Source organism: Sander vitreus, chromosome 12, assembly GCF_031162955.1.
Source record: "Sander vitreus isolate 19-12246 chromosome 12, sanVit1, whole genome shotgun sequence".
Lineage (NCBI taxonomy): Eukaryota > Metazoa > Chordata > Actinopteri > Perciformes > Percidae > Sander > Sander vitreus.
The window spans coordinates 18,738,905-18,751,472 of NC_135866.1; the positions used below are offsets into that span (position 1 = coordinate 18,738,905).

Here is a 12,568-nt window from a genome sequence, read left to right on the forward strand (position 1 = left end):
ATGGCTACAATCTTACTCAACCATAACCATATCATAGGTGCCATGCACAGAGATTGTAGAAAGCCAGAATTGGCACTGGATGTAAAACAAAATGTCCTTAAATGTAATCAGGAGTTTCGCTGAATTATCCAGCAATGATGTCTGTCGGGTTTAAACGCAAGTATTTGCAATTAGATCTGTAATTGTCACTCAAGTGCCAAGAGAAGAAGTTTTCAATATGACAAATTGGACTAGACCCGAGTTCTTAAAAAAAAAGACAAATTTAGTGTGCATTAATATGATGTATATTTTTTTATTAAAAGTTAAAACATTCAGACTTGTAAGGTGCACTCTATTTTCTGCTTGCAAAAAGATGTATCAAGGGCTTCTGAAATCAATAGGAACCTGCTGAATTAAGGGCCTGTGTCATTGTGGTACTTGTAGAGAACACACTCATGAGATGCCTTGGGCAGAATTTGATGTAGCCCACTGAGGACTTCTTTCATGCAAAGCTAATATGGCAACCAAAGACCAAACTGGATTCCATCCCAACATGTAAATTTAAGAGTAGCCAAATGGAAAAGCGAAATGAAACGCAACAAGGAAAACAAGCCCTCTGGTCACAGGAAGAAGAGACCAGCAGTGCCTGAAACTCTTGGTTGTTTACGACAATCCGCTCCCTGCCTAATTACTACGTCTGGATGGAGAGTAGTCTTGTTTATCCCTCCACACAGCCCTGATTGCATGCTTCGGCTCCTTTAGGGTGGCTCAGCCCAGTTCTGAGACTCTGCATGTCTGCTTGGGCACTCCCCAGTGAGTTTCCTCTCCCGAGCCAACTGGAGAAACCCCCGGCAGAACTGTCACTGTCAGTCCTGTTGTTACCAACAAGCCTCATCGGTCCTGGACAATGATATTAAAACAATTTGAGCCAAGACAACACTCATTCAGCCTTGGAGAATGGAGCTGGATGCACTTCTGTCAGAGTCCGATGTTGGCTTGGATTGCATATTATTTGAAGAGAAAATTACCACACTTGAATCAAAGAAGTATGTATTAAAACTACAGATTTCTGAGTTTCCACCCTAACTCTCTGTTATACGTTCAGGGTGTCCAGATGCCAATAAAACGGAAGCTGTTTTTAGTGAGCCCCAGCTGGTGCATAGGCTGCCTCCTCTCTGATGGTGTCATGGATGTTGCCAACACTAGGCTGCTGCTCCCTGACTCTCCCCTGGGACTCGTTCTCGGGAATAATGGCAAGAGGAGGAGGAGGAGGAGAAAGAAAGTCCTCTAACTGAGATTAATTAGGGTTTTTGTATTATGCTCGGCACAATAGCAAAAGCAGTGCCAGCTAAATGACTTATTGTTGTATTCTTAATGCCTGCTCTAAATATGTTGTGGGAGAGAAATTGAATGTCTTTGTTTCACTGTTGCACAGGGTCTTTGTTTTGATAGCACATCCTTGGTTGATAATGACACCTAGACAATAGTGAAGGATTGGCAGAATGAGGTTCTTCATAGGGTAACGGTCATCATAGGGTCCTGGTCCTTCTTTCATGCAAATTCAGCTCACTCTTGAACCCAACAGGCTGCTTTTCTTACAGTGTGGCTGCTGCATGTGGATAAGACGGATCATTTTAAAAGTCAAACTGTTCACCTTTTTGACCATTTCAATCAGGAGGTAATGAATAGACAAAGCCCCTCCACCTTACCTGGACAACCAGCATTGTATGTGCTGTTCAAATGAAAGAGAAGGATAAGGGGAGAAGGATAGCCACTTAAAATATGAGGAGAGAACACCCACTGACTGAAGGACATCAGAAATTTAATCAGAATTTAAATCACATCAGCAAAAGATGAGATTTGCTTTGGAGGAGGGAGGGCCCCTGTCTTCTGAAAATAAGCTAATTGCTTTGGAGACATTCGCAACTTTGTGTGAAAATCACACCTTGCACGGTGTTGGCAAGGTTGTGAGGTTAAGGAGAAAGCCCATTATATGATTAGGGGGCGAAACAGAACAGCAAATTACGACGTCTTAGCAATTCATGAATTAATTCCTGGGGATGACGGACTGCGATTTTCAATTTAACATGTTTGTGGGGTTAAGAAGCGTACCTTGGTCTGAGCAAACAGGATTGCACCCATTACTATAAACAGGATTATGACCGCACACTGTACTGCCATGATGGAGGACATATTTTTTGGAGGAGAAGTATCTTTAGTTTGCATGGTATGTACAATTAAGGCTAATGATGCAGCTAGGTGACTCACATGAACACTTTCTGTTGTGTAATGGGTTTGTATCAGGCAAATGGGCCATTATATAACCCAATTATTGCATTGGAGCACCAATAGTGCGTACTGCATATTAAGATAACATGTTAAGCCATTAAGAATTGCTGTTGATTGACACACAGCAAGAAATGATGCTGTCTTGGAACATAATAAGGGTCAGTTGTTCCACCTGACTAAAATGACAGGGCTGAAATGTGTTCCGCATGATGGATGGTTGTGGGTGAATCTGCTTGACACCGTCAAAGAAACCTGGCAGGTCCTTTTTATATGGAGAGCCCAAACTTATTCAGTGATACTTTATCAGGCCCCTTTCATGTTTCAAAGGACACAGGGAAAGTTCTGGGAAATTGAGTGGAGGCCACGGCCGTTCACATTAACAGCCTAACCCTCACAGCGAGAGCATTTTTGATTGGTGGCAGACAGTGAGAATAGCCCTGTCTTCATTGACATTTCCAAGCGGCAGCCGTGCTATTCTGCGGCTGTGACCTCTGTGAATTTTATTAGCAAATGAGACCTGGAGGGTTTGGGTTTAAAGAGCTCCCCTTCATTCTGATTTCCCCCACATAATGATTTTCACAGAGTTCAGGACCTGAAGGAGAAATAATGAGCACTAGTCATTATTGCAAATTATATCTTCTGCTCAGACCATCACTCAACTGATAATTAATCTAAAACCTTCAGCCTATAGACTTTGATGATAAGGATTAGACAGTACCCTATTTGTGTAGACTAAATTATATCAGATTGTATTCCCATTAAGAAGGCTTTCCTACCTATTTAAGAAAAGATTTAAAAAAAAAAAAAAGTACAAATGTAGCCACTTAACCAGCTCGGGGTATTTTGCTCCATCATGAATTATTCTGCTCCTGTAACCAGCCCTCTACTGTACAGTGCATTTATTTGGTTCTTTGGATTTATTTGTACAATCAAGCGACTTTAATGAAAGTCATATTTACCTCCACCAAGGAAGTCATGTTTTCGGCTCTGTCTTACAGAAAACTACTGGCTCGATTTTCATGAGCATGGGCAAAGGAAGAACCCATTAAGGGCACGGTCACACGTACGTGAATGCAGGCGAGTGACCATCGCCTGCCAAGGCGATACCAGCTGGTTAGACACAGCAACAATCGACGTCACTCTCTGTCTTGGCTTACTCAGCTGGGATAGCCGGTCTACCACACACACTGCTTTGCTATTACTTAAGGATGCGAACTTTGCTGGACGCAAATGTTTGATTCACCCCTTCACTAGCATAGCATGGAAGTGAACGGGAGGTGGATAATCACTGATGTTAATTTCACGCATGTTTGATTGTGCCTTAAATTTTGGAGCATAACCGAATCACAGGGCCGATGCACAAATTATTTTTTGTTTATGTTAACATTAGGAGAGGGCATTTGTGCTGCATTCATGTGGTGTCAGAATAATCAGAAAATGTAGGTCCCGACAGGAAAAATCCACTTGAACTCCCCTCTCACATGAGACTGTATTGCAGCAAATGAGGGAAGTAGGATGTGGTTTTGTCACAATGTTGAAAAGCTGTCATTTCTAAATTGAGTTTGATTGTTTTATAAAGCAGGAATACATACTGTATCATTTTTGTATTATTTTTTGGTGGATTTCTCAGGAAAATGTCAGTAGTTATGCTCAGAAAAAAAGACTCATTGCTTCGATATAAATACCAGTTGTTGAATAAGGTGCTAGAAAACCATCAAATTAAAGTATTTAGTTCTTTAGTGATTACCAGTTTGTCACCAGGACTGACACAAGTTGTGACCAGCTCCCAACTGCTCTGCCAGTGCGAGTGAGCTGACAGGTGAAAGGAGTAACCTGATGGAAGCCTTCCGCTGGAGTATATCTGTATGGCTCATCATACCATTAAACCACTAAGCCTGTTATTTTGATTGCTCAGTGTCCAACCGAACCTGAACATTTGGGGGTTTATAGTTGTTTGAAGTATTTATCCTAGTAGAAAACTCGTTTTTTCATAGTTTGTTAGTTTTGCTTTCAGAGAAAATACCACATTATTTTTTAAGCAGCATATTGGTGAAGTTGTGGATATATAAAATTGTCAGACTCATAAAGGGCAGGTTAAAAAATAAAGTATAAAAACAGATGCAGCAGAACCAGAGATATAGTTCCACTCATTTTTATTTCTTGTCCTAACCTGGTAATGTGCATTACCCACATTGCAAGTCAAAGATTTGGTGTGTTATGCTAGTAGCTGATAAAGTAGCAGAGATTAGGAGTGGGCTACCGAAGTGTGTGTATGTATGTGTGTGTATGTGTGTATATATATATATATATATATATATATATATATATATATATATATATATATATATATATATATATATATGCCTGATCAGTTTATCCAGTCTGGAGGTGTCCTTCTTGGATATGCTGCCCCCCCCCCCCAGCACACCACAGTGTGGAGGGTTAAGAAATATTTTGTTCAATTAGAAATCTTAAAAAGTAAAATTTGATGAAAACACATTTTTGTATTTTGTTATGACACAATTTCATTACTTTTGTTAATTATTATGGTTTATTGACTTGGAAAACCTTTTAGCTTAGGAGCTTACAGATTCAAGGACATGAAGCAATTGAAGATACTCCAGGAATTGACATCAAGCAAAAATACCATTCAAAGAATGACAAATATTGACTGAAATCGGGATTGTTTGGCCACAACCAAATGGGATCTATTTTTGTGACACCTTTTCAAGTATGGCCTATTGCTTCACGGGCAACAGCCATTAATTTAATTAATTAATTAATTAATTATGTTTGAAATATTCTAGTATAGGTTAATGAAAGTCACACATTGGCTTTTTCTACGGTTTGCCCTTCATTTCTAAAGAACATGAACAGCAACATGAATGTATGTAGCATCTGCAGCAGGAACATTCATCTTTTACTAATTCATTTTTTATACCACTCCATGTTCTCCATGTTCAGCCATAATTGTAATGGAAGGTGAAGTTGGCCTACTTTGGAATAATAATAAATCTGTTCCTCTGAATACCTTAGACAATAGCCAAGCCCTGGCCTTTACAGAGTTGCAGTGACAGGCCTTGAGTGTGCAGAGAGCTCTCTATTTTTAATTGGTCTTGAACACGCCATTGCTAAGGCACAAGAGATAGACAAAGAAGAGAGGAGAGGAATAGAAACACCTGTGTGCATCACTAGCACATTAGCACAGCACTAACAGTGTCATTATAATTTGCTCATAGTCTCGCTGGCTAATTAGCTTGACACGGTGCAGCAGGTCCTGCAGAGTATGTGGTCATTATGCTCTTAGAGCATAGAAACTGAATGACAATCAGTGTTCTCCTGTCATCTTCTTCACTTTGGTTAGACGGTGACAATGGCAGCACGATAAGGCTCTGCACTGCTATTTGAAATACTGTATTCTTGTGTTTTATGGCGGTCAATAATGAGGAAAGGAAATAATTTTCCCCGTGTTGTTTTCGGGTTCGCTGACCCAAATCAAGACAATTTGTGGACGTGAAAGCTGTTGACAGGGGTTTTAACAGTGTCATTGATATACAGTAGTTCTGCCGCTTGCCTGTTAGCGAGGAAGAAATGTTCTTATATTTGTTTATTTCTATGAAGTAATTGCACTATAATACTAACAGCCACTGCGTTAAGCTTCATTAAACAAGAAGTGACTACTTACAAAGGGTACTTATTGTATTATTAATATTTCATTAACGTAGTAGTAAAAAATTTAAATGCTTGAGGGTTTTTATATTTTCATCTATAATTACCAACAAAGAGCACTGCTGTGCATCAATCTCCTGTGCAACACTCTCACAGCCTGGCTGTTTTGAAATGAAAAGTAACCAACCTGTTTTAATCATAGTGGTGCCAGCATATTTGTCTTTGTAACATGAGCTACACCTGAACAATTCATCAACTGATTATTAGTGCTGGTTCATATCACACCAAGGGTTGCTGATGCCTCAAAGGGAAAAAACAAAACTGTTCTGGGCACCTGAGCAGATGGCTGAATGTTATTAAAGAGACCTCGCAGACCATATATAGAGGCACCTGATTGAGGTTGGACAAACAAGTGTCTCAAAGTCGACTCATCTCCTGCCCTTCTACATGTACCTTACACAACTTCCTGTAGAGCCTCAAAATAATTAGCCTCAACACTTGAATTAGAGACAAACTGAAAGTGAATAATACATTAAAAAGCTCTGGGAGAACAACAGTGTGCTTTTCACAGTAGTGAATCATAACGGAGTGGTCTCGATGTACATTCTACGGTATATGCATAATAGCTAACCACAACTTACTGTGAAACCACACAAAAGAGCCAGTGTCATTCACACATGATTGAAAAAATATTCTCACGTAAACTATTGAAACAATTAAGGGCCGTCCACACCTATAACTAATATGATAACTATAAAAATATAGTTTTAAAAATCATTCTAACTCAAGTGGGTGTCCACACCACAACTATGACGACAGTGGTGAACAATACCGTTAGGATCACTTAAAGGCGATTTGGTGAACGCTAGGAACACTTGACAGCCAATCAAATTCCATCTTGGCAATTTACAACATGGCACGGCAGATGACATTGGCGAGAGATTACATTTATAAAGGACTTGATTTTCCTTCTTGCCTTTTGTAAAACAAAGTAAAATGGTTACCTTGTGTGTGAATGAACCATAGTACAGTCGGTGCATTTTGGCCATCTTTGTATTTTTAAACATTAGTTTTTTGAAAGTATTTCTCATATCACACAAACAGTTTTGGATGTTATTGTATTGTCTGTAATGTGTCTGTTTTTGTTCCGGTGCTCTGGACATATCTGATACCCGCCAGTCTGCTCTCATCCTAGGCTCTCTAAAGCTCTGTGCAAGGCGATATGGAGGTCCCCGTGGACTGCCAGTACACAATAACCTTATATTTTAAGGTTCATTAAATGTGCTACAATTCATGAATATGTAGGATATTACTGCAGTCATTCCTGTAATCTTAGGTTGCAATGTCTGCTGCTGTAGCGTATTATGTATTATCAGCTGGAGCACCCAGCATATGCTTAATGCCGCCGTTTTAATGAATGTTATCATCATCATCATCATCATCATCATCATCAGTGTGTATGCTCACATCTTTGTTATAGTTATTGTTCTTGGTGTGGACAGCCTTTTATTCACACTTTTTTATATTTTTGAATTATGTATTTGTTTGACAAAAAAAAAAACCAAAACAATTACTACCTTTTTTCAGGGCTTCCAGTCTCATCTCACAGTATTCCTCAGCAGATGGAGTTTGCTCAGTTGTCATGGCGATATCTCAGTTGTCATCATATGAGCTATATATGGAACTTTGGAACTGTTCAGTTGTCATGGAAGTAGTTTCGTAGTTCCGAAGTTCCACACTTTGGTCATGTGATGACAACTTACTGTGATATCTCCATGACAACTGAAAAAGACCATGGGATGTAGGTGAAAGCTCTGGGGAAAAAAGCTAGTAAGTGGACCTTAAGTTACAATTATTTGTCAAACTACTGTTTCCAAGGTCAACAATACTTTCATGCCAAACTATGTATTTATTCATTTGGATTTCATAAATTATAGGAATATATTATGGAAATAATGTTTTTAAAATGCCTACATAAAATAACAATCAAATCATTCTACAGCGCACTTTCTGGCCCATATAATCTGTATTGCACTTGCCGCCCATGTGGTCTGTGTGATCCACAATCAAATGTGGACAATGTGCATTTTACATGCATAGATTCAGCAGCAGTATAGCATGGTTTCTCTGTTTTGAGTTCATGGTTTCACGTCTGGAGTTTTTAGTTCATATTAAAATGCAGCTCTTCGTATGATGTGATCATAGAAATTAAATGGATGTGATGCTCATGTGATCCAAAACATGTTCAGATCATTTTAAAAAAACAACTTGCTACCACCTGACAAACAAAAGCCGAGGAGGCTGACTCGGTGTCATCACAACTCACTGCTCCTCCTCCTCCTCCTCTGCTCCCTCTCCTCCTGTTTCATTGTGTAAACATGACAGAACCCCCACTCGTTATCTGAAGCTGGAGACAGATGGAATTGGTGAGCATTACAAGTGCAGCACAACAAGACAAGTGGGCAAGCTCGAGTCATTGATGGAACAAATAGGATTTTGTGACAGGCTGTTTGGCTGACACACTTGGGGACCAAGCCTGTTGATTTAGTCAACGTTATTCACCCTTTTTAACACCAAATCTGAGCGATGTACCAGATGTTAAATTTAATGATAACGATTCACATCCACTGTGGTTCAGCTCTGCCTCACATGCAGGAGAGCAGAGCTTTTTGCTTACAGGTTGTTTGTCTCACCTCTAAGCAAAATGTGCCTTGCAATCAGTGCCACACTTTCAAAAGAAAATGTGTTTCGACATAAACCGACTCTTTTTGGCTGTGTCTCAAATGCTTTTACGATATGTGCCATCTCATTACCAAGCCAAGCTAAATATGATGACAAATAGAATGTGTTCTGCATCTCCTTGAAAGTGTGCCAATATAATAATTCTCACTTGTGTTTTATTGGCAAGAGGGGAGAGAATTAGATTAACCTTTAATATTGAACCAAAGTGATGATAAAATCTAAATGGGGCTTGGTTGGCAAATAGATTTTAACTTATTGATTTCTCATCATTTCCCCTCTCTCTGTCATTGAGGGGGAAAAACACTCCTCTCAAACACCCAACATTTTTACGATTAGTAGTTTTTTTGTCTTTGTATTTTGATTAACGATAATGATTAGAGAGTTTTGTATCAATCACAAGATAAGAGCATTTTCTCATTGAGGGTCACATGGTTGAATTCTCAGCGCTAATAGAAAAGGTCTCAGAACAGTCATTTACCTGCTTTCTGCATACTCTAATAAGATAAGACCATTTTATTTAGTTACTGTTAAACCTCAGGACTTGATCGCTAGTAATAATCAGACTTTTCTCTCGGAGTTCTTTCTTGTTTGTTAACAACCGCCTGCCTCTAACAACATCAGATCCAGGTTATGTTGCTAGAGTATCACATTAGTCTTTAGCATCTTACTTTAAAGATACATTATATTAATTTATTTGCTTCTACCTCACTGTTGACTATGTAAAACTCAATACACTTCATGGTCAATTTTCAAAACATCAGAGTTAAAAAATGGAGAGAAAATGATTTGGTTCTTGTTTGGAAAATCAGTGCCTATTAAATGCAATGTGGGTGTCAAACAGTGATGTGGCATTTCACACCCAATGCATACACAGAGAAATAGTACAGTGGTGTGTCCTTACACATTCACTTAGAAAACATTGTGCAAGTGTTTTGATGCTTATCATACACACCGCCATGTGTTGCCTTTTAGTGTGCGTGTAAAATAAGACGGTCTACACTCTTTGAGGCACAACAAAGACAAAATACAGCTGAAGTTGGTGGGAATGTCATTAGTTTTGCAGGTAGTATTGAACGAATAAAAATCGAACCTGGCAATGGCCCTAGTTTAAAAGTTAAGGGATCACTAAAGTCATTAGGGTATGTCATCTGGAAACCATGAATGTCTGTAAAAAACTCCATGGCAATCCATTCAGTAGTTAAGATATTTCAGTCAGTCTGAAAGTGGAGGACTGATCGACTTGTCTTTCATAGAGCCACAGTGCTACCGTGGCTAAATACTTCCTGGTAATAAAATGTAACCAGTATCTTTTTTTTTTTTTTTAAGGTTGCAGTTGTACATAGGACGCTGTGATTATGAGAATTGCAGGATCTTTTACTACGGATATCAGTTTACCTGACAGTGTTTGAACTGCTTGTTGAATAAAACCTGCTCAACTCATGAATCTTCTTGTCCATGTTGCAGGTTCAGCCTTCATGATGATGAACACGTCCGGGCGCTTTGTAGGGCAGAAGGCCTTACTGCTGACACCACAGCTGAGGGAGAATGACACCCACTGTGTTACCTTCCACTACTATATAGGAGGCAGAGACAACAGCCACCCAGGTCATCTAAATGTCTATATCAAAGAAAACAACAGTCCCATGGGGATGCCTGTTTGGAATGTGTCAAGTCCAGCTACCCGCTCCTGGGGACAGGTAGAACTGGCCATCAGCACCTACTGGCCCAACTTCTACCAGGTGAAGAAATGTAGTCTCAATCCAGCTCTCTTTTGCATAATGTCGCATCACAAAACTAGGTTGCTCATTTAAAGCAGCTTTTATAGTTAAGCCAAAGTCATTAAATCCTGTTCACTGGGTGGAGCAAGACAAATTTATTATTTGAGAAGGTCCAACAATGGCACAATAGCCCATTCAAAACACCTATGATTATTGATTTCTGGTGCTACCTCGGTATCCATGGTAATCTGTTCTCTCTCTCTTCCGTCTGAGCCAGTTCTCTTTTTCCAATTCTGAAAACTCATTTTCACTTACCAATGCACATTGCTGGACGGGGCAAGGTGATTTCACACTTGCCTGGCTATAAGTCTTCACTGGGCTTGTTCCATGAGTCCACTAAATGTTAATTGATGCAGAGAGACCCCTTAACCTCCCAATGGGAGACGGTCCTGCAGTGAATTATTTCATTATGGCCTGGCAGAGCTGGTCCACAGTGGAGCTGAGGGGAGTCTTTCTGCTTGCTCATCACCCTGATAACTTGGTTAACAAGGGACACCTCTGAGCTTCAATGCTGAGTGCAAGATAGGAGCCTTAATGAGAGGCACATGGACAAAGAAAAGAGAGACGAGGGGGAATGTAACAGGATGACGATCCTTGTGTGACATAATGACACAAAGCCAGTCTGGTCATATGTTTTTAGTTTGGCTTGAACATTTTGACATGCAGTTTGCATTTGTTTCAGCAAATCTCTGCACATGGGGTGAGCATTTAGGCCCAAAATGACGTGTTAAGTTTTCCAGTGTGTTCAGAGAAATTCCCAGCATCTGTTGCCTTTCAAACCTCAGCAGAAGGTCTGTTTCCTTTTGTAATTGTTCCAGACCTAAATTGACAACATGGGTAAATGAGAGATGCTAATGATCTTGGCGCCACTCTGTCAAGAAAATATAGACCAATGCTTAAAATTGTCACTAATTAACAACATGGCTCTAATTATAGGTATCTTTAATTGCATAGTAACCTACGCAATCGTCAAAGGGAAGCCACCTGATACTTGGAAATTATTTTTTAATTACCAGTAAGGCTTTAAGTCATCATGAGCCTTTCAGCCTTTGATAATTACTCTTCTGTCAGGTCATCCCTAAAACTTTTAATTGAGATTGTGTGAAAACTGTAGTTTTCAGTAAATGTAATGTGTCCAAATATGTTCTACACATACTACTCAAAAATACTAGGATGAACACCCATTATGTATCCTGAAATGCAGCAGCGCACCAATGAAAGAGAAAAACCCATGTGTCCTCATCTATCTTGATTTCAATACAGTAGAGCCTATGGCAGAGCTAATCAATCCTGCTGGAATGTAGTACTTAGCAAAGTCCCTTAGGGATAGCCAGTGCGGTGATGTAGACATTGAATGTTGGGTTCACTGTACGTCTCTCTGAAAAATGAGAATGGTGAACTTTCCCGTGACATCAACAGCTTTCATCCCATGTGAATGTTTTCAGTCTGTGGGTCAGGCCCAATTATGCACTGCACTATCATTGATGTTGGAATCAATTATATCACAGCTATTAGGCAGGCTGACTGATGTCTGTTGCACAAACAAAGGATTTCAATTAGAGTGGGGGCTAGTTAATTTGTCTGGTGGCAATATATGGAGTGGTTGGCCTTTTAATTTCCTTTAAATTAGCCTGTAATGAGGCCATAATTGGCACCCAAGACATTCACTTTTATATTTCATGAGACAAAAAAAGAAATTTATAATTAGACAGCCTTATCTGAAGGCATCCTGCCTCCCAGATGACAATGGTAACTATCTCCGCCTCCACATTCCCAGGCTACAAAAGGAATCTCAGATGTATGAGTGTGCAGCCTAGCTACGACTAGCAGGACACATGGAACATATATATTAATATATACCATTCACTGGAAGAGCTAGGCTTATATTTAGGGAATAATGGCATTCAAAACATGTGTAGTCTGAGTGTGTGTGGTGTAATAGGTCTCTGTACCACACCCTGGGTTTGGGAAGGGACTGGCTTTCTGTTTCCCTTTTTATCACAGTGAAGACCAGTGAGTACATAACTCTGACATTCTGCTGGGACACGCCCTCTGTCAGGGCTTAGGACCATTTGTTTTGCAGGAGAACTTTGCCCTTAAAATAGGGTCAT

At 39.7% G+C, this 12,568-nt stretch overlaps 1 protein-coding gene across 7 annotated transcripts in view; it reads left to right on the forward strand.

Moving 5' to 3' along the window:
* Nucleotides 1-12,568, forward strand: part of LOC144527050 (receptor-type tyrosine-protein phosphatase mu) — a 158,018-nt gene that overhangs the window by 39,308 nt on the left and 106,142 nt on the right. For all 7 annotated transcript variants that reach the window (XM_078264892.1, XM_078264893.1, XM_078264896.1 and 4 more), the window contains one exon: nucleotides 10,144-10,418. In XM_078264892.1, the coding sequence (XP_078121018.1) occupies nucleotides 10,144-10,418 (275 nt within the window). The remainder of the gene's footprint in view (nucleotides 1-10,143; nucleotides 10,419-12,568) is intronic.